The sequence below is a fragment of the Barbus barbus genome (assembly GCF_936440315.1).
Source record: "Barbus barbus genome assembly, chromosome: 8".
Lineage (NCBI taxonomy): Eukaryota > Metazoa > Chordata > Actinopteri > Cypriniformes > Cyprinidae > Barbus > Barbus barbus.
Genome location: NC_136736.1, coordinates 33,509,533 through 33,532,862, shown reverse-complemented (window position 1 = coordinate 33,532,862; position 23,330 = coordinate 33,509,533). Strand labels below are relative to the sequence as shown.

The window sequence follows — 23,330 nt, the reverse complement described above, 5'->3', positions numbered from 1 at the left end:
ATACATTTTTCAATCACCAATCTTGAAGGGATAGTTCACCCAGAATTTTTTTTTTTTTTTTAATCATTTACTCACCCTCACATTGTTCCAAAACTGCTTGAGTTTCTTTCTGCACTTGAGCACAAAAGAAGTATTTTGAAGAATGTTGGTAACCAAACAGCTGACGGTAGCCATTGACTTCCATAGAATGAAAAATAACTATGAAGTCAATGGCTGCCGTCAACATTTTTGGGTGACCTATCCCTTTAATGCTGACATCTAGAGAGAAGGGTTTAGTTTAAAATCATGAATGTGAAATAGCTTACATATAGTATTTATTTATTTATTAACTCGTTACAATTTTTATTTTATAAATTAATAATATTAATATTTCAGTATACAGTTTTATAAAAACAAAATATTTTTTTATGTTTACATAAATATGTTTTTGTTTATTAGAATATATTATAAAAAAAAAAATTTGATCAAGTATATAATTTTTATTAGGACTGTCAAATGATTAATTGCACCCCAATTAAATGTGTGTTTATAATAATATGTGTATGTACTGTGTATATTTATTATATATAAGTACGCACACATGCATGTATATATTTAAAAAATATATTTTATATTTATATATTTGTATTATATATCATTTATATATAAATATAGCATATTTTTCTTAAATATATCACGATTAATCATTTGACAGTCCTATTTTTCATTTATTTAGTTTTTTGTTATTATTTTTAATTTATTCAATTTAGCCTTTGCTGCTGATGTGGCAGTGAACGAATAAATGAACAAACAAATAAATAAATACTTCCATTGTCATGTGCAAAAACATTTAAATTAAATTAATAGCTTTATTTTACTCATCATATACTGAAAAATCACTCAGAATGACCAAATATTAAGTAATTTATATGCCTGACCAATATAATGGTTATGACTAGTTAGGTCTTTTGTTGCTGATAAATACTTAAGTTTCAATTGTTGTGGCCTAATTGTTTTTGTCAGCCAATTCAACCTCTTTAACTGTAGCTCAAGAACACCACAATCATCTCCTCAGCAGAAGATTTCAAGGACCCTCGGCTAATTTTCCTCTTTAAATTACATTGTGCTTGAATTGAAGGCACTCTAGACAAATTAATGTTACGGTGAGAAGCGGAAGGGCTGCGTTAAAAGAGTTTTATCATTAGAAGTGTCACTGCGTTTTGGTCAAGTGTCTCTGTGGACGTCTCAGAATAGGAGACCTAGATAAACTCAACCCAAATTCCAGTCTATTTAGGGCAGCTTGTGTAGCGGCGGAGTGAACAGTGAGACTTTTACTTCACTGAGACATCGCTGTGTGTGGGAGAGGAAGTTTGGTTTTGTCATAGATGTTGTCTGGTGATTTTCTACAGTTGTTGGTATTTGGTTCAACAGAGCATTTTATTGGACTAAAATGTCCCTTGATGTTTATGTGTCTGACCCATTTTTATCAACAAAAAAACTTCATAAATATAAATATATTTAATTGATTTTAAATGCTTTAAATGCATCTCTAAAAGTATAGAAATATCTCCTGTTATTTGTTTGTGAATTTATTTAATTGTGTCCTCGTAATTTTAGTGCTGGGCAAGTTTTTGTTTATATAATATACGTGTGTACTGTTTATATTTATATATATATATATATATATATATATATATATATATATATATATAAGACACACACATACAGTATATATTTTGAAAGTATTTACATGTATTTGCATGTTTATATTTATATTCATATAATTTATCTTGTATATAAATATATTTAATATATAAACATAACATATTTTTCTTAAATGTATACATGCATGTGTATTCATATACATAATAAATATATACAGTACACGCATATATGCACACAAAATCTTTTATGGATATGATTAATCATTGCCCAACAGTATTTCATTTTTAAATTTCTTTAATTTAATTTAATTTTCATTTAATGTTTCCTTTCTTCCACTCACAGAGGTTCCCGACTGATAAAGCGTACTTCATCGCCAAAGAGCTCCTGACCACAGAGAGGACGTATCTGAAGGATCTGGAGGTCATTACTGTGGTAAGGCTCTCAATCAGGGCTGTCCCTGATTTTACCCTGTTCTGGATCATTGTTGCCAGGAGGTTGCTACCAAAACCATAACATGTTGTCAAGTGGTTGCTAAGGTTTTTGTTTGGTTTCTAAGATTTTTTGTTTGGTTGCTCTGTTGTAATAAGCAGTTCCTAGGGTGTTCTGAATAGTTGCTATGTTGTTACTAAGGGTTTTTATTTTTTTGTTTGTTTGGTAGGTTTCTAGGATATTAAACAGTTAATAGGGTGTTCTGGATTGTTGCTAGTTAGTTCCTTGTAGAGCCCTGCACTTCGGCCCCAACTTTTTTACACCCCTAGGGCCGGGCTTTGGGCCAATTTTCACGTCAGAATTCAGAGTTCTGCGTTCAAATGCACACAATAGGGTAAAGCTTGCTCAAAAGCCCCAGCAAACATAATAACCATGAATGTGTCCGCGGGAAATAGTAAGGAGATATTTGAATTATTTACTAATAAACTAATGTTTTCTGAGTCTGTGTCGCAAGGATGAAGCTGCTGATCCTCACTCGCGTCTCCTCATTAGACGTGCCTTTAGAGAGAAATGCATCTTTATGGATTATGATTAAGATTATAATAAAAGAGTTTTTGTTTAATGCTTTCTATAGATGCATTTATCATGTCTGTGAGGTATGTATTCGCTCAGCTTCGGTTCATTTTTGTGAAGCGCTCCTGTTCAAGACGGCAGAAAGCGCATCATGTTTGTTTGTTTTTGTTTTCTAAAAGCACGTTTTGTTGATATTGAGTGCACACAAATAAAAGTAGAGCCTTACAGATCCGAATGATGTATTACTCTTACCTTTATCAGGAAAAAAAAATATGTCGTAGGCTATTTTAAGTTGTTTTCACACAAAAAAAAATAGTTTGGTCTGGTGCCTCCATGTCCTGCAGAGCGCGCTTTAGCTTCCACTCGCCGCACAAACTTAGATATAGGCTAGCGCACATTATTATTATAGCGCAGGTTTAACGTTTAAACATTGTTATATACTTGACCTGTTTTAGTATATCTATAGATATTATTTTAGGCAAGTCGTGATATGAGAAGGCTAAATTGATCAAACCTAGGCTATGATCAGCTCACTGTCTGCCGCTCGCCGCTTGGTCGTTACTTTAACAAAAACATTACCATTTAATGAACAAAAATGCTCCAAACGTTTCTCTAAATTAACTTCATAAAAAAACGAAACAAAATATAATAATTTTGACATTACATACAAAATTTAACTATTTTAATAGCCGAAAAAGTAGTATAAGCTGTTTTGGGAGAAGGGGGAAAAAGACTGGCTCGGGTCGGACTTGGGCCGGTAATTCTGATAAGCTGTCAGACACGGGCCGGGCTGGGGCCTGAGCGTCTCGGGCCAGGGCCGGGCTAAGGCCTACATTTGAAGCCGTGCAGGGTTCTAGTTACTTGTAATTCTCCATGCAGTTAAATCCTTAAATATTGTAGTGTTTTTGACCAAAATTTTGTTGTTGGCTATGAAGTCACGTTTTTGAACATTTTGATGTTTATATCTATTTTTTCTGGAGGTTAAGGAGAAACATTTACACCAAACATAATAAAGTGGTGTAGTTGTTGTTCCTTCACTGCTTGGCTCCTCCTGTCTGTACGTCTGCTTTGTAATGCATCTCTTTGATGTCTTACAAGGTAGTGGAAAGAAGCAGCAGGGCGACACGTTTACATGTCTCATAAATATTTCCTTTTGGCTTGTGGATCTGAAGCTGCTGTTTGGATCCCAGACCGCCACACCCGCCCGGACTGTGCGCGTTATTACAGCTGCATCTGTTCAACAGTTTAAACACCATAGAGATCTCCTCACAGCCATCTGCACTACTAGTGAGCGAAGAGGCACAATTCAGGCCAAAGTATACTTTTACGAGTATGTGAGGGTCTGCGTACGGTGTACGTGATGCAAATTTTGTCACCAGAAAAGTACGCAAGGACTGCACACACAACACCTGATTTTTGTGTAATGGCACATACTTTGTACACACAGGTCGCACATGTGCACTGAATTTGTTTTGCACTAATCTGTTTCTCCACAAGGTGGCAGTACTGGCCTGGGCCTTTGTTTCACAGTAGAAAACAAAACTAAAGACAGAACAACAACAACAAAATACTAGAGTCTGCAACATGAGATAACCGCGACTTTAGTTTAAAAGAGTACAAAGATATTTTTCTGGTTTGTTGTTAGGTGGTTGTTAGGGTTTTTGGATGGTTGCTAGGTGGTTTTTAGTGTTTTTGGTTGGTTGCTAGGTGTTTTTTAGGGTTTTTGGATGGTTGCTAGGGTGTCAATAAGCAGTTTCTAGGGTTTTCGGGTTAATTGTTGACAAGTTGTCAGATGGTTGCTAGGGGTTTTGGTTGGTTGCTAGGTGGTTGTTAGGGTTTTTGGTTGGTTGCTAGGTGTTTAGGGTTTTTGGATGGTTGCTAGGGTGTTAATAATCGGTTTCTAGGGTGTTCGGGTTAATTGTTGACAAGTTGTCAAGTGGTTGTTAAGGTTTTTGGTTGGTTGCTAGGTGGTTGTTAGAATTTTTGGTTGGTTGCTAGGTGGTTGTTAGGGTTTTTGGTTGGTTGCTAGGTGGTTGTTAGAATTTTTGGTTGGTTGCTAGGTGGTTGTTAGATTTTTGTTTGGCTGCTAGGTGGTTATTAGGCTTTTGGATGGTTGCTAAGGTTTTTTGGGTGGTTGCTAGGGTGTTCTGCATAATTTCCATCATGTTGCTAGATGGTTGCCTGTTATATATCATGTAGAATATTTTTTTTGTAAGGGTGCACAGTGGATGTTTTGTAGTATCCAGAACCTGAGAATGAAGAGACAAAGAGTCTTTATTCGTGGATTCTTCTGTCATCACGTCACACAGTCTGTTTGAGATAGTCATCACACTGCTGATCTCTTCATGTTCGGATCTGTATGAAGAAGTCAAATGGTTTTACAGTGTGGGATTTCATGTTTGATGCGATGATAGGGAAGCGATTGATGTGTTCCTTTGTTGTGTTCCTGTGTTGTTTTACTGTAGACCGTTTAAAGGCTCATATCATGGAAAACTGATTTTGAAGAAGAGTTTGATGAGCTAGACGTATTCAAAGCTTCCTCTACAACTCATCCAGAGCATGAGTTCTATGAAAATGTCTTATGTTTTTCTACTTTCCCTGTATGTTTTCAGTCCTTTCAGAAGTCCATTGGGAAGGACGAAGCCATGCCGGACTCCTTGAGGAATCTCATATTTGCCAATTTTGAACCAGTGTATAAATTCCACGAGACGTTCCTGAAGGACGTGGAGCAGCGTCTGGCTCAGTGGTGTGTATATCAGATAAATGTGTTTGTTATATTGGAATGTGTACAAACTGCTCCAACCATAACAGACACACACCTTGATCTGTCATTCAGTATTTTAATAAGCCGTTTGATGCCTTTTCATTTGCTAGTCAAATAACAATTGCATTGCATCAGATCTAGTTAGCTGTTACATGACATTAAGCTCACACGACTGAAATACCTGTCGTTATATAAAAGTGCATCTGTCAAGAACATGCCCAGGCCATATTTAATCGCAAAATCAAATGAAAAAAATAGGAAAATATATTTTGCATGCAGAAAATGTCATGACATTATTTTAGTGAAAGTTAAACACTTTTTCTGCTGCATTTTGGTCCTAAAACGCCCTTCATGTTCATAACACTGCATGGTTTGATGCTGGTTTTCTGTTGTCTGCCTTCAGGCTGCATAAGAGGTTTAACTAGCATAACTAGCAAGTCTTGTTTAGTTGAAAGGCTTCACAAATTATGTTTTGCTAGACACCAGATAGACCAGTGTATTATTTCAGTTGTAAATTAAATAAATATAAACATGTCTATTTATGTTTTTATTAAATATTAAAATATTAATATATTATAAAATATATTTGTAATGTATATAATTTTCATTATTCATGCACACACATTATTTGTGAGAATGATTTTTTTATTTAATGATTGTTTTTTAATTTGATCAAAGATGCATTATGCATTAAATATTTGACATTTTATATATACTAGATTTTTTCTAGAAATAAAGATGTTTTAAGATCATTTCTATAATACTTATCGTTTTATATGTATCATATATTATATATAAATCCATCCATTCATTTTTTGTAAATCCATATTAGCCAATTGAATATAGTGCCATAAGACACAGCTCATCTTTGTTAGTGCTTAAGTCTTTAGAAATGCTGCTCAGAACAGACTCTAAACATGTTCTCCGCTCCTGCAGTATAATGTGTTCAGAGTCAGAGAGTAACTGATGGAGCTCCGCCGGCGCAGCTGTAATGTTTAATGCTGCTTTGTGGGTTGGACCTGTGTTAAAGGACAGGATGATAAATGGAAGTTTTAGTGTGCGGTGGCTCTCGGTGAGGAGCGGGGAACGGCTCAGTAGCGTGACAGATGACGCTTCATTGATGTTGAGGAGCTCAGAAAGTCTGTGTGCATCGATGTACACCAGAGACATCTGCTGGATGACACAAGCACTTCAGTACACAAGCACTTCAGTGCACCCAAAATTCAAACTCGTTTACTCGCATGAAGTTCACACATATATGACTGACTTTCTTCTGTTGAACAGAAATGGAGATGTTTAGCAGAATGTGCAAGATGCACATTCAGTGGAAGTAAAGGTTCCAAAAAGGGGGGAAAAAATCTCAAAAATGTAATCATTATGACTTGTGCACAATATTCAAAGTCTTCTAAAGACCTATGATAGATTTTTGTTAGGATCAAATCCAAATGCAAGAAACGTGATGTTGGCATTTTGTTGCTGTCAGATTGTTTTGATTTAATGACGCTGGTGACTGCAGTTTTATTATTGTTACAAGTTAAATATTTTGGCAGAAATACAGCTCATTGGTATTAGGGGGATTTGTAGTATTTTAGCATGTTTGTTACTGTAAAGTATATATATATTTTTTTAAATGCCACAATTTGTTAAAATGCACAAAATATTTTTTTTAACATCACTATTAGCATTGCATTCATAACATCAGAGTATGTGAATGATTAAGTGAACGTGTCATTTCCTTAGAAAGTGAGTCCAATCAATAAAAAAAAAGGAAATATGTTCATATTAAATTATTACATAATTTATTATATAATTTTGTAATTAAATCTAATTAAAAATATACAATTAAAATATATTAATTTAATATATATTAAATTTAATGTAATGACTAAAATAAATGTAATATATATTTATAAAATACTGAATATATTAATTGAATGATTGTTAATTTTGTTTGTTGTTCCCAGGGAAGGTAGATCTAACGCACACATCAAAGGAGACTACCAGCGCGTCGGAGACGTCATGCTGAAGAATATCCAGGGTTTGAAGGTCAGAACATCTAGATCTTTCTTTGATCCTCCTTGATTTCACTGAGGTATTAGTTTTGGACAATGTTTTTTCTATAAGACATAAAATGGGAATATGAAATGGGATATAAAATGGGGCAAAAATTGTCGTCCAAATGTTTGAAGACATAAAAAAAAAATAATAATAATAGTATAAATGTTTGAGGTGATGTAATACTGTGCCATAAGCCAGACCTGAAAATAAACCACATAAACACAATAAACATGTAGGATGCCAATGGTGTGCAAGAAATGAAAAGATTACTATGGTATTATCATAGTACCAGAAACATGATATCAGATACTTTGCAATGATGACTATATGATTACTGTTCATGGTGTTTTCAAAAAGTACTCCGTGTTGGAGAAAGTTACTTTTAAATGTAATGCATTACAATAATGAGTTTTACTAATTGCATTACTTAGTTACTCTTTATGCTAAGTAATGCATTGTTACTTTTGCATTACTTTTTCTCATCTGGGTTGGGCTTTCTTCTCTGTTTTTAATATTACAATGTTATATTTTTTTTATATTTATGTAAAAGCCCTTTCACACCAAAAGTGAAATAAGCCTCAGGCTGAAGGAAATGTAAATTCAACATATGTAACTATTGCAGGTTTGCATCATATTCTGAGTTTCCATTTCAGTTTTTATTCATTTTGAGGAATGCTAAATCTGTTTTTGTGCAAGTGAGATGAGTAAATGCATGTTCATATTTAGTCTAGAACTACAGGAACCATTGTATTTACACATTGCACACAACGCCTCTGCACTTACTGCAGATTTTTCTCAGCATGGCAACACAAGAGCTGTTAGAAAACAAAATAATTGGCATTACTTATTTGAAAAAGTAACTCCGATATTTTACTGTAATGCATTACTTTACTAGTTACTTGAAAAAGTAATCTGATTACATAACTCAATTTACTTGTAATACGTTACGCCTAAAGTATTATCAAAATACCATTTGGTTTATTTGTATCATGGAAGTACGATGGCATTCTTAGACTATCAGACCCAGTATCATGGTATAGGAAAGTAATGTGGTTTTGGCCATGGTGTGATGATGGTAATGCCATACTGTAGTATTATTGTAGATTATCTCATCTGAGTGACTGGTTTTGTTTCCTCAGCTGCTCACGGCTCATCTTCAGAAGCATTCGGAGGCGCTGCTGGAGCTGGAGCACATGTGTCGCTCGTCCCGGAGGCTGGAGGGTCTGTGTCGAGACTTCGAGCTGCAGAAGGTGTGTTACCTGCCCCTCAACATCTTCTTCCTGCGGCCGCTGCACCGTCTCATGCACTACAAGCAGATCCTGGAGCGCCTGTGCAAACACTACCCACCGACACACGAGGACTTCAGAGACTCGCGAGGTACGCCGTCCCACGGCCGCTTTAGCCTTCGGCCTCTGTTTCTGATTCAGAATGAATTCTTATTAAAATAGTAATTACACGTAACGTGTATAACAAGGACACCTTAAAATAAAGTGTTACCCGTATTGCAAAGCACTTCTGCTGCAATTGAGGTGGGATATGGGGAAGGTTATGGACAGGTTTGGTGGTTTGGCTTGGTTTAAAGGTGAGTAAAGGTGTAAGGGATGTTCTCAGGATGCTTCTCGTCTGTTCCAGCTGCGCTTGCGGATATTTCTGAGATGGTCGTGCAGCTGCATGGCACCCTCATCAAGATGGAGAACTTCCAGAAGCTTCTCGAGCTCAAGAAAGACCTCTCTGGCATCGACAGTCTTGCCATTCCTGGACGGGTCAGTTCTGATGGGCTTGAAATCAGAAAGCTGAACGAGTTTGTTAGAAATGTTCTGGTGTGATCTGGTTGTGTCTGTTTTGGCAGGAGTTTATCAGGCTTGGTTGTCTCAGCAAACTCTCTGGAAAAGGTTTACAGCAGAGAATGTTCTTCCTGGTAAGAGAAGATAACTCTTATACTAGTTACATAGTAGTAGACATCTGTTACAGCCAGATGGTTAGTTAGAATTATGATCTTTTCAGACTTGCAGCATCCTTTATTATAAGTACTGTTTTGGTTTGATTGCTGTATGAATAGTAAAAAAGTACTTCAGTGTTACCAATTTATTTATTTTTTAAATATTTTATTTATGTTGTATTGGATCATTTATTATATGTTTGTTTAATTTAATAATAAAAAACAATCATTTATTGCTCATTTATTTATATTTTTGATAATTTATTATTTTGTTTTGCTTTATTTGTTTTATTTGATTTATTTTACGTTAATGTTTTATTTGATCATTTATTTTGTTTTACTTGATTTTTTTCTTTATTGATATTTTATTTGATCATTTATTATTTTGTTTTTTAATTTAATCTTTTGTTTTATTTTGTTAAATTTTCTATGTATTAAAATATTTTGTTTGACTTTTTAATTCTATGAATGTTTTATTTTATTTTTAAATGTATTATTTTTGTTCTATTTAACTTTTTAATTAATGTTGTTTTATTGTTTTATTTTAAATGCATTCTTTTTAGATTATTTTATTTTTTGTTACAATTTTGTTTTGTTTTATTTTTAAATGTATTACTTTAATGTTTAATTTTCGTATTGTCTATTTTATTTTTGTTTTATTTTATTTATTTAGTATTTTTGTTTTTATGTTTTGTTTTATTTCATATTATTTAAGTTTTATTTTATCTTTTCTATTTTATTATTACCACAGTACGGTTTTCTAAGTATTGACCAAAATGTACCATGATATTACCATGTTTTTGGACCCCTGCTATAGTAATACTATGGTATTTTTTGAAGTGCCTTGGAGTACCAGTTTAAGTGAATCATCTTTCTTGATAGTTTAAGGAGAGAGAAAACAATGAACACTAATATATTTCTTTCTCCTCTTGAATCTGTTTGCAGTTCAATGATGTTCTGATGTACACGAGTCGAGGGATGACGGCCTCCAATCAGTTCAAAGTGCACGGCCAGCTTCCTCTGTACGGCATGACGGTGGGTAATATTTGATTCATTTTTGACCACAACATAAACAGTGATGTTTTTTTCAGCTCTGTATATTATAATACTCCCTTCACTGACAGTAGCATTCAGTACAGCAGCACAGCCTGTGTTTTGCTGCATGCGCTCTGTTTGTTTTGGCCGTGTTCCTGCCGCCTCCGTCTCCAGTTACTAATTGCACATTCACACAAACAGGCGCTCCATTGTTCTGCGGGCCACAGCTCCGGCGCGTCCCACTAAATTACATATTGCATGTAAATGTAATTATCCAGAAACATGCAGCATTCAGATGCTGAATTGCAATCTTGATGAGGTTTTAATTGAAAAATAATGAACGCTTTTGTTCAGACCTCGGTGCAGGAGAATCGAGGGCCAAAATAACATCAGTGATGATTATTGTATGCAAAAATGTTTCTTCTTTTGGCTTGGAGGTGAAATATGAGTGTTTGTAACCAATGGGTTAATGTGTTTGTGTAGATCCGTGAGAGCGAGGACGAGTGGGGCGTCCCTCATTCCTTCACTCTGTTTGGACAGAGACAGTCCGTCGTCGTGGCTGCCAGGTAATTAACATGCTCACTAATTAACCTGTTCAGGGTTTAACTGGTTAATTATTAGATGGACGGCTGGCTTTATGCTCGTCAGTGTCCTTGCCGTCCTCTTTCCTTGTTGTTTTCTTGTAAGACTAGTTTTTTCTGTGGAAATCGGTTCACGTCAAAGGCATGTTCAGTCTGCAAGTGAAAGATGAAATATATCCTGACGAGCAGTTGTCTTTCTTCATTATGTAAATTAGCGAATACAGTTCTGAGTAAATCACGTTCGGTATCAGTAGATTGTAAAGAGTTATGAAGTGTTGTTGTTCTGTGATCAAATGCATTATATTGCAACATTATAGAAATCTGTTTCAAATGCATTTACTGAAATAAGATTAGAGCAGATCCGTACAGCAGAAAAAACACAGGAATATTACAGGATTTTAAATGAGGTTCTGACTGGACAGACCACAATTAAAGCCATGAATAATGGCTAAATGTTGCTTCTTTTTTTAATAGTAGTAGTAATAATAATTATTATTACTATTACTGCTACTACTAGTAGTAGTGTTTTTATATTTAATATGAATAATAATTTTAATATGAATAATATTGTTATTATTATTATTATTATTATATGTAATAATTATTATATAATGATAATAATAATAATAAACTAATTTCACAATTGTTTATAATTTTCTTTTTCTTTTTATAAACAAAATAATTGTGAGTATTATTATTATTATTATTATTATCATCATCATTATTATTATTATTGTTATTATTTAAATATAATAACAACAGAAATCATCATTAATAATTCTAGAAAACATAATCATAATTAATTATTATTAGCACTATTAACATGCATCACATTATTAAATATACTTCTACTACTACTACTACTAATAATAATTATTATTAAAAACTAAACATTTTCCCTCTTATCTTCTCATTTTTATTATGTAATAACTGCTACATACATATAACAACAATATTATTATTCATTTTAAATAAAAAAAATACTACTACCAGTAATAGCAGTAATAATAATAATAATAAACTAATTTTAACAAATATTTTGTTTACAATAATGCATAATGAAGAAGAAAAAAGTTTGGTTTTAAGTAATAATAATTATTATTTAATATAATATATTAATAATAGTGATTATTATTGATACTCATATTATTAGTAGTGTTATGTAATGTAAGTGTTTATTTTACACTTTACTTTAGTAAATATTTCTGAATCTATATTGCACTGTGCCTAATAACTAAAATGTTGTTAAAATGAAAGTAAAGTGGTGAAATCCTCGTATCACTGTCTGTAGTGCTCTGACTGACAGTAGCTGCATTACTAGTGTCCTCTCGTTCCCTCCGCAGCTCGGCGTCTGAGATGGAGAAGTGGGTGGAGGACATCAAGATGGCCATTGAGCTGGCGGACAAATGCAACGGCTCCTCGGCTGAGATCCTGTCCAGCAGCTTCACTGACAGCAGTGAGTTTTCTCATGTTAACTACTGCTACAGCTGATTTACTGATCTGACAGAAATATATGTTTAGATGAATGGCGCTTTGATGTTTTGCTGTCTAATGCATCGGCATGCATATGTTCTGCGTAAGACTGGAGTTTCTGGTCACTGTGTGTTTGCACTGGATCTCAGCATCATGTTTCACAGGTTTCCAGTCCTGCAGTCCTCCAGCTGATGCTCTTCACGTCAGTCTGATTCACACACAGGCTCTTTTTCTTCTGCTTTATTCACATCTACTGAATCTCTTCGTCTAGACGGGGAGTTTGTTGTCATTGTGATTTGACTGTTTGCTGTCTCTTCTCTCTCCTGACCTGATGCATGAACTCGTATCCCATTTCAAAGTATTGACAGGGTTTTTGTTCGCTGTCTTTGTGTCTCATGAAAACTTTTCTTACTTAAAAGGACAATGTCTACCTGCTTTATATTGATTGTTGTAATTGTCTATGAAATGTTTGTTCATTTATTAATTAGTTAACTTATTTATGTACTTGTTTATTTTACATTTATTAATATGTAAAGTAATTAAATAACTATATATATATATATATATATATATTTAAAATACAAAATACTTAGAATATAATATTTCTTTTACTTGTCTAACTATTATATTTGTTAATATTTATGTAATAGTGTCAGATCATATACAATTAATTTTTTTCTTTATTTTGTATTATTGTATATATATATATATATATATATATGTGTAATTTTATATATTATTTTGTAAATTTTTCATTTTATTAATATTATTTTTTTTACATTTAATTATTATTTTTTTATAATTATTATAAGGATTGTGTTGTAATATTAATACAATTATTATTAATGCTAATATCATAAATTATTTTATGTAATTTATATATATATATATTAAAAAAACATAAGTATCATGGTAGTTTGTACCATGGTACAAAAACATGGTATAAACAAATTTATGAAAAATATATAGTTTTTCAGACATGGTACTACCGTGGTATTCTTGAAGGTACTTTGAATACAGTGAAGTGATCACACAGTAATATTATATGCTATGTTTACCATATTTATGTACCCCTGTGTATTAACTTGAAACTCTGCAGCACCTGGAAGGCTGATTTTACCATGGTACATCTGGTACAAAAACACATAACCTCTAGATATCACCACCTTCCTTTGTTTACTTGTTTAAATGGCTGCTATTCCCACATTTCCCAGAATCCCCTGAGGAATCTAGCGCCGACCAGGAGTCAGAAGACGACCTGAACGCCTCGCGGACGTCTCTGGAGCGGCAGACGCCTCACCGTGGTAATACCACGGTTCACGTGTGCTGGCATCGCAACACCAGCGTGTCCATGGTGGATTTTAGCGTAGCTTTAGAGGTACCGCAGCGCAGCGTCCCGCTCCAGAGCTCCACAGCTCCGTCTCTGTGTCTGTCTGTGTTTAACCTTCCTCTCTTTCTCTCTCTCCTCCTCCTCGGGGAACTTCCACTGTTTTCAAGGCGTCACTCGTAATTGGTCCCACAAGGAATTTGTGCACCATTCGACTTTTTCATAGTTTTAAATCTGGAAGTAAATGAAGCAGAGGATTTTATTGGCAGCTGAAAGTATTAAACTTGAACGTGAAAATAATCACGTAGAAGTGATTGTGAATTAATAATGACAGAAATTTCATTCACTGCAGAAAATCCTGTTCTTAATTATCCAGTTAAAATATCTAGAAATCCTTTATACAAGATACATTTTTCTTTGAGAAGAGCAAGAATCATTCGATGATAATAATAGACTCTATTTAAGAATCACAGTAAATACTAATGAACTCAAGTCTTTGCCATTATCCTTCAAATGACTAGGTTTCACCCATTCCTCAGCAGATTTTTAATTATTTAAAATATTATAAAATGTAGTATCACTTATTCTTTTATATATTTTAATAAGTACCGATCAGAATAAGTAATTTTCATTTTTTGCATAAATTATTTTGCAAAAATTGACATTTATAAAATCACGATAAAATCATTTATATATCATCTATATAATCACTTTTGTAAATTTAATTTCATGCAGACACCAAAATGAGACGACTTGTCTTTGACCCATATAAACATTACCATTCAAAGGTTTTTGGGTCGGTTTTTAAAAGAAGTCTCTTCCGCTCACCAAAGCAGCGTTTATTTGATTAAAAATGCTGTAAAAATTGTGAAATATTATTACAATTTAAAATAGCCCTTTTCTATGTGAATATCTGTTAAACTGTAATTTATTTCTGTGATGCGCAGCTGTATTTCCAGCATCATTACTGCAGTCTTCAGTGTCACATGATCTTCAGAAATCACTCTAATATACTGATTTACTGCTCAACAAACATTTCTGATTATTAGCAGTGTTGAAAACAGTTCAATATTTTTGTGGAAAGCATGATCCAATTTATTCATCAGCCATTTTTAATGAATAAAAAGTTCAAAAGAACAGGATTTATTTGAAATAGGAATCTTTTGTAACATTATAAATGTCTTTACTGCCACTTCTGAGCAACTTAATTAATATTTGCTGAATTAAAGTATTACTTTCTTTAAAAGAAAATAATACTGGCCTCAAACTTTTGAATATCTAACTTGTTTCTCGAGTCTTGTTTTAAGGATTTTCAGATGTTTTTACTGTAAAGACTGATTCATTAAACTCAATAAGAAGTGTTTTTGTCGTCTTGACTGAATGAGTCTTGAACATCCAGGTTCCTGTTCATCAGGCTGTGTCCGTATCGTTTCTTTCTCCTCCTGTCTGTCTTATGTCTCTCTCTGTGTTTGTGTCTCTGTCCGGCTCTGTCTTAGAGGACCCTAGTCCAGTCAGTCTGTCAGAGGCTCCCACTGCGGCCCCGCTCAGGGCCCAGGGGCCCGTGTCTCTCTCTCTGGTGTGTTGGTATCGTGTCCAAAGCCTCTGCTTTAGTGAAACCTGCAGGAGTAGAGAGGTAAAACACGGACCATTTCACTCACCATGATTTGCTAGCGTTCGTTGAGCAGATGTTAAAGTTCAATGGAAGCTGTTCCAGAAGAGCCTGGAGCTCCATTGGATTGGATTTAGTGATTTGGTGTTTGCTTTTGTTTTATAAACTGGCTATTAAACACAATAAAAATCCCATGTAGGAGAAGAGCTCAGTCTTATCAAAGGATCTTATAAGTTATTATTGTTAACTAAAACTATTCAAAATAATTATCAGTGGTAGAAAGAAAGCAAAAATAAAACCAAAATACAAATATTCTATAAAAATAAAAACTTAATGCACTTAAATGAAAATTATAAATGACTTAAATGCCTTGAAATATTTGAAATGAAATCCGTTTAAATTAAGGTACTTAAATTACTAAAACTGAAATAAGAAATTTAATTTAAATAGAAATATTTCTTGACGATCAATACAATAAATGTTAAAAAGACAAAAGCACAAAAAGTAGCTGCAAGATTAAAAAATAATAATAATAATTATATTTATTTAATAATATGATGTATTATATAATAACAATACTTTGCATATAACCAAATTACAAACATAAAATGAAAACTGAAAATATATAAATAAAAGCAGTACATAAATACTGAAATAACACTGCTTCAAATGAATTTGACATTCCTACTGCTTATTGGCTGAAACGTCAAGCCATCAATAATGTGTTCAGGTGGATATTTGTTTTGTGTTTATATTATCACCACTAGCTGAATAACCTGTGGATAATTCAGCTTTCTTCTGTTCTGCACATATACTGTACAAACATAATACATGAGCAGCTGTTTGTGGTGTCCTCTGAACGCTGGCTGTACTTTGGGCTGCGATGCTGTTTCAGTTCAGTGTCTTTCTCTCTTTGAATGTTGTTGAGTGTGTTTGTTTGCTCCAGTTGTTCACTAACAGCACAAATGTGACCATGCATATCTGTTTTAACCCACTGGTTAAAGAGGAGTCGAGGGGCGTTCATTTAAAACCAGTTAGAATGGAGTTAAACTGGATTTAACGTGACATTACATCTTAAAAATGCAGCATGCTATATTCTCTGATGCACACGTGCATAGACCCGACATTAAAAAATGTAATGCAAGAACGTCCTGTAATAAATAGACCCTTTTTCTATTCAGATCTGAATATAAGTTCAAGTATCTTTGACTAGCATGACACTTTGTGCTGTCAGTCTCATCACACCCAAGGTCCAAAATGTATAACACTGAGGAAAAATTGCCTGCTATTTAATATTGTTTTGTTTGTGAATATTTTGTGATCTGTTGTGATTTAAACTTATTTTAATGTGATGCATGATTTAAATCACAGTATAAGACATCAGTGATGTTAGTAAATGAAATATATTGCATTACTAAATGCTAAGTATTAGGAATTAGTAATAAAATAATAGTATTATTGTTATACCATTATAGTTTTTGTGACAAGATTTTATTTTTATATTACTTTCATTTAATGCAATAAGCTATTTGTTAACATCAATTAACAATGAAAAATACTTCCAAAACATGTGTTAATTTTAATGTAGTTAATTCCAACATTTACTAAAGCATTATTAAAATCAAATATTATTTCAATTTTAATATTATTTGCTAATAATATTTAATGGACCTACGCTAACATGAACTAACACTGAATATTTGTATTTTTATCTTTAATGTTAACAAAAATGAATAAATCCAAGATTAACAAATGCACTGTTAGTTGATACTAGTTAATGCATTAACTAATGAGATTGTAATCTTATTGTAAAGTTTTAGTCATTTTGTTTTTGTATTTTTTTTGTAGTGTAATTCTATAATTATTTTTATTTGTTATTTTTAGTTTATTTAGTTAGGGACTTAATCTGTACTTCAGAGTAAATAAATATATTAATAATATCGGTGGTGTTAATTTTGGACCCTGGTTGTATCTGAAGTCTGTTTTCTGATGGTTTTTGTCTTTATTCTTCAGAATCAGCTGTCTGGGAATCTGCTGAGAAAGTTCAAGAACAGCAACGGCTGGCAGAAGTTATGGGTGGTCTTCACCAACTTCAGTCTGTTCTTCTACAAATCACACCAGGTCAGAAGTGATCACAGAAGGACAGTGGTGTGACAGCGCTGTGTTTGGCCGTGTTTAATGTCAAAGTCTCTTTGCAGGACGAGTATCCTCTGGCCAGCCTTCCTCTGCTGGGATACTCCGTCACCATTCCCTCAGAGTCTGAGAACATCCACAAAGACTACGTCTTCAAGCTCCATTTCAAATCACACGTCTACTATTTCAGATCCGAGAGCGAGTACACCTTTGAGAGGTATAGTACTGCAACCAACTCAAACCTAAATACTCATGCAAGCTCGGTGTTCAGAATAGAAAGCTCTACAATACCAATATATAAATATATACAGTGCTGCTTGAAAGTTTGTGAACCCCTTGCAGAATCTGTGAAAATGTGATTTTAACAAAATAAGAGAGATCATACAAAATGCATGTTCTTTTTCATTTAGTACTGTCCTGAGTAAGATATTTTACATAAGATGTTTATAATTAGTCCACAAAACAAAACAAAAAAAGCTGAAATTATTAAAAAATAACCCCATTCAAAAGTTTGTGAACCCTTGGTTCTTAATATTGTGTGTGGTTACCTGGATGATCTACGATGATCTCTTGTTCAGTCCCTTGTTTGTTCTGAACAGTTAAACTGCCTGCTGTTCTTCAGAAAAATCCTCCATATCTTGCAGATTCTTCAATTTCCAGTATCTTCTGCACATTTGAACCCTTTCAGCAGTGACTGTATGATTTTGAGATCCATCTTTTCACACTGAGGACAATTGAGGGATTCAAACACAACTATTAAAAAAGTTTTACTTAATTTGTCTTCCGGGAAACATGCAGGTATCTTCCGTTGCTTCCGAAGGGCAGAACTAAATGGAAAAAAATACATATATTTCTACAAAATAAGAAAAATCTTCATCCTGTTCAAAAGTTTTCACCCCCCAGCTCTTAATGCATCATGTTTCCTTCTGGAGCATCAGTGAATGTTTGAACCTTTTTTAATAGTAGTGTTTGAATCCCTCAATTGTCCTCAGTGTGAAAAGATGGATCTCAAAATCATACAGTCACTGCTGAAAGGGTTCAAATATGCAGAAGATGCTGGAAAACTGAAGAATCTGCAAGACATGGAGGATTTTTCTGAAGAACAGCAGGCAGTTTAACTGTTCAAAACAAACAAGGGACTTTTTTTTTTTTTTTTTTTTCGTCTTGTGGACTAAATGTAAACATATTTTATGTCAAATATCTTAATCAGGACAGTACTAAATAAAAGAACATGCATTTTGTATGATCTCTCTTATTTTGTTAACATCACTCACATTTTCTCAGATTCTGCAAGGGGTTCACAAACTTTCAAGCAGCACTGTATATTTAACTAATATTTTATTTAATAACTAATATTTAAGTAGTTAATTAATTGTATTAGTTAAATAGATAAAAGTATTTGAATAATTTGTTAAATGTATATAAATATTTCCTTTGTGTTGTTTCGGTAACACAATATTATACTTTTAGATATTTGAGTATGTTTATGTATAACTTGCTACAAAAAATATTATTTACAGAAAAGTAGTTCTAAAGTATAGCATATTTTGTACAGAAACATAATACAAAATAAAATGTATATATATAATCTAATATTTTAATTTCTTTTATTTAAACATTGTATATTTTTATTTATTTTATAATGTTTCTGTAACACAATGTTATACTTCATTTTAGTTATTTTTTGTGCTGTTACCTGTCAAAAAATACTTTATTAAAGATACTTGATATCTATATATATCTATATATATATACACACACTATTTACTGAAAAGTACTATTTAAAAATACAAGTAAAACTGCAAAATGTTGCAAGAAATGTTCCACTCGTACAAGTTTTTGCATCATGTTTCTGTAATTAAATGACTTTATTATGGATGTGTTTGTTGTGTTGTAGGTGGATGGAGGTGATCCGCAGCGCCACCTGCTCATCCAGTCACATCCGCTGTCTGAGCCGCAAAGAGCCACACATCTACTGACCAAAGACAGCCTGAACACACACACACACGTCAGGTTCTCAATCAGGTCCTCTCTACACACTTTAACACGGTTCTTATGGAAGTTTTTTATGTGCTATATCGTCGTTTCACTTTATTGAAAAATTGAGAAGGCTTTGAAGGGTTGAGCTGGAGGTCAGTGCCAGAAACACACACACACTATCATCACAACATCAGGTCAAAGCCAAACACTTCCAGATCTACAGCTCCTTTCGATGTGCAAAGACACGATATCCTCGTTAGTAAACTACAGTCCTCCTTCATGAAACACGAGCTAATTTGTGTAAAACATGCATCAAATTGACAAGAATGCTTTCAGGAATGGTTTATTGAATTAAATGCAATGGTTAAGTTGAATGCGATGGTTTGTTGTTATGGATGTTTTATTGATTTGTATGTGAGAGTGCTTTATGAATGCTTTATTGGATGCTACGGTGCACGTGAGACTGGTTTTCTGGAATTGAATGCGAGGGTTTATCCTGAGAAAGGTTTTATGAACGGTTTACGTATGAATTTGTTCTGCTGGTGTTTCATGAATGAGGCCCGATGCCTGTAAACGCTGTCAGTCAGATGTTCATCTCTGGACTGTTTTTATTACTGACTTCTGGTCTGATGTTTCGCTTTCTGTCTACATCTCAGTGATACAAAAAAAACCTGGGAAAAGAAGTGCAGGTTATTTTTCACCCCAAAAGTTATAGGGAATTTTTTTTTTATTTTATTATTTTTCATTCATTAAAAAATAGGTTATTTTTGGACTTTTTTTGGCATTTTCATGACAGTTTGCCATGAAATTTTCATTATTTTAATGCAAAACAATGAATAGTAAAAATTTTAGTTTACATAATGGTATTATTTGTTGTGCAGGATTACATTTATTCTGATTTTAGTAATAATAAAAGGAAACTGTATGATTATCATTACTGTATTAGAAAAAAATAGCATGACAATATCAAAATAATGGTAATAAAAAAACGTATTTCTCCTGAAAATAAGCTTATTGTTTTGCTGCAAAATAATGTTTTACTTTACAAATTTTTGGGCGAAATGTTATTTTGCACCAAAACAACACGTGTGTTTTTTGAAGAATATTTTTTTTTTTCATGAAAAATAGGGTATTTTTAGAACCATAAAATTTTAGTTTTTTTTTTTTTTTTTTATTACAATTTGTCCTGAGATTTCCTTATTGTCATTCAAAAATATATAGTACAATTGTTAGTTTACATAATGGTATTATCATTTTCTTTCCGATTTTAATTACAACAATACTGTCTATGATTTTCATTACTGTATTAAAATAAAATAAAAAAATAGAGAAACAAAATTGTCATGATAATGTCATAAGGAAAAAAAATATTTCTTAAAAAAAAAAAAAAAAAAAAAAAGGTTGTTTTGGGGCAAAATAAGGTTTCATTTTTCACACTTACCGTTTTAATTTTTTATGCAAATAGTTTTTGGGGTGAAATGACCTGGTCGTCCCGTAGACCGCGTCTATGCACAAGCTGGATTTGTAATGTTTTAGGCCTGAGATGTGCGGCACACGCTGCCTTCAAGCGTTTGTACCACTCTCAAACCTTTCTTTTGTAGGATGTCATTTTTATACAAGTTTTGATACTAACTGTGAAGCGCTCCACACACTAGTTCTGTGAGGGATCAGTACACAGTCCCTCATAGTTAGCCATTATTCTGTCATGCTGCAAGAAAAAAAAAAAAAAAAAAAAAAAGGAAGCCGGCTGCCTTTTGTCGAACTGCTTGAGTGCCAAAATTATTCTCTTTAATCATTTTTTAAGCATTTGGACCATTTTAATTCTTTCTTAATTCATAAATATATATTAAAAATCACAATATGGATTATATGTTGAAAGAAATGTATGTTTGACAGTGCGTGAATATGTTCAGAATAAATCCATATATATACAGATGTGCTGCATTTGTCGTCATTTACATAAAACAAAAGAAAGCAACACAAATGAGAACATTCTGAGTGAATGATTTCATTGTAGAGTGCAGTTTAGAAAACTCATAATAATAAACACTTCTACAGCACTTGTATAAATACACCTGATATCTAGATATACAGCACTGGAGTGTTTTGCTATAGTGCACTACACATTTATTCAAGAGTCCTATCTACAGTATATATAAGACTGTTCTCTTTCCTTTTACAGCTGAATCTTCTTCAAGCCTTAAAATATTTACTTATTAATTTACCGTGAACATAGTTTATGGTAACTATATACAGTATTTATATACCACAACATTAATATACCATCTGACAGCATTAAAAAGTCCAAAATGAACTTGAGTGTCAATAAATTAAAAAAGGGGTTTCAGTACCAAATAAAACCAAATGATCAGATACTGGAGTGTAAGTGTAATTTTTTTTTTTTTGCGATATGAAATACTTCTCACATTAATCTAACAAACTACCTAAATACATTACCTAATTTTTGCCTCTTGTCATTAACAAAATGTTTTTAAAAAATCAATGCAATTAAAAAAAATTAGTAATTGTAGTCTGATTACGAGTATTATAAAATAAAGTAATCTAATTACAAGTACTTAATTTTTGGAACCTGATTGCATATTTCAGATTATATGTAATTGGTTATTTATTTGGTAAATTGATGTGAGCGGTGTGGTCAGATGTTGATTTTTGACTCTGGTAAGGAGTACCTGTTCAGTCATTACTTACGGCTCGTGAACAGTGGCGGCTGGTCAACAATGACTTTATATGCAATTCTTTACTATGTCAATTTATTGAACCTTTTAAATCTTTAAACTGAGATCTTAAAGGATTTGCTATCCTGTGGCTCCCTCGTGTGGATAACTTTAGTACATGGCCTGCATCTCTGAAACACATTAATATTAATGGCTAATATTTAAAAAAAATAATAACAAATTACCACCAGCCACCACTTCTCATGGATATCCATTACGCACAATATTTGAGTCCGTGATCACCGTTCGTATCATAACGGTCATATGAACCCGAGTGGCTCCAGAAACCAACATATGTAGATGCTTCCAGGCTTCAGTGTGTTTTCTCCTTCACCGTTCTGCACCTCCAGCTTGATCTTGGTGCGTTTCTTTGGACGTTCTTCAAACTCGTCCAGAAAGTCCAGCATCTTCTGGTCCACGCGGTAGATCTCACTGTAGACGCGCTGACCCGTCCCGGGCACGTTGAGCACAGCCATTTTCATACAGTAGAAAAAAAAAAGTTGTAGGAAACTTCAGCTTCTAGGCCTTAGACTTTCATACATTTGTCACTCATATGCAAGGAAATAAAACATAATCTCATTGTCAACAGAAATAAGCATTTAAACATTATTTATTATCTTACATCACCCACTAAATACGTATGACTTATTTAAGAAACCATTTTTCTCACATACCAAACTAAATATCTCCTGTCCGAAACATGTCTGATGATGAAAGTGTAATTGAATATTTTTTTGGGGGGGTTCACAGGTCACAAGGTCAAATGTTGAGGTCATGAGTGGTGTAAACACTCTCAATAATCTTTGTTTAAAGGCAAAATTACATCACGACAAATGTTCATGTCGTTGGTCCTTAGTTCCATTGAACTGCATCCCTGACCGACAAACAGAGTGAGGAGAGACAGACAAGACGATGGGAAGATTTAGTTTCGAAACTAAATACATTTTTAAATGGAAATGGATTTTTAAAAGACTTGACTTTTGCCATTTGTCTAAGTTGATTTTGAGATATATATATATATATATATATTCGTTCCTTATTCGGTTCTAC

The 23,330-nt window shown here is 33.2% G+C and overlaps 1 protein-coding gene across 3 annotated transcripts in view; it reads left to right on the top strand.

Moving 5' to 3' along the window:
- LOC306874287 (FERM, ARHGEF and pleckstrin domain-containing protein 1-like) overlaps positions 1–21,477 on the top strand; it is an 80,188-nt gene extending 58,711 nt beyond the window's left edge. For all 3 annotated transcript variants that reach the window (XM_079424233.1, XM_079424234.1, XM_079424235.1), the window contains 13 exons: positions 1,987–2,076; positions 5,259–5,392; positions 7,375–7,456; positions 8,608–8,845; positions 9,101–9,231; positions 9,318–9,386; positions 10,353–10,442; positions 10,926–11,008; positions 12,367–12,479; positions 13,711–13,874; positions 17,446–17,553; positions 17,631–17,782; positions 19,463–21,477. In XM_079424233.1, the coding sequence (XP_079280359.1) occupies positions 1,987–2,076; positions 5,259–5,392; positions 7,375–7,456; positions 8,608–8,845; positions 9,101–9,231; positions 9,318–9,386; positions 10,353–10,442; positions 10,926–11,008; positions 12,367–12,479; positions 13,711–13,874; positions 17,446–17,553; positions 17,631–17,782; positions 19,463–19,544 (1,536 nt within the window). In that variant the 3' untranslated portion in view covers positions 19,545–21,477. The remainder of the gene's footprint in view (positions 1–1,986; positions 2,077–5,258; positions 5,393–7,374; positions 7,457–8,607; positions 8,846–9,100; positions 9,232–9,317; positions 9,387–10,352; positions 10,443–10,925; positions 11,009–12,366; positions 12,480–13,710; positions 13,875–17,445; positions 17,554–17,630; positions 17,783–19,462) is intronic.
- The last annotated feature ends 1,853 nt before the right edge of the window (positions 21,478–23,330 follow it).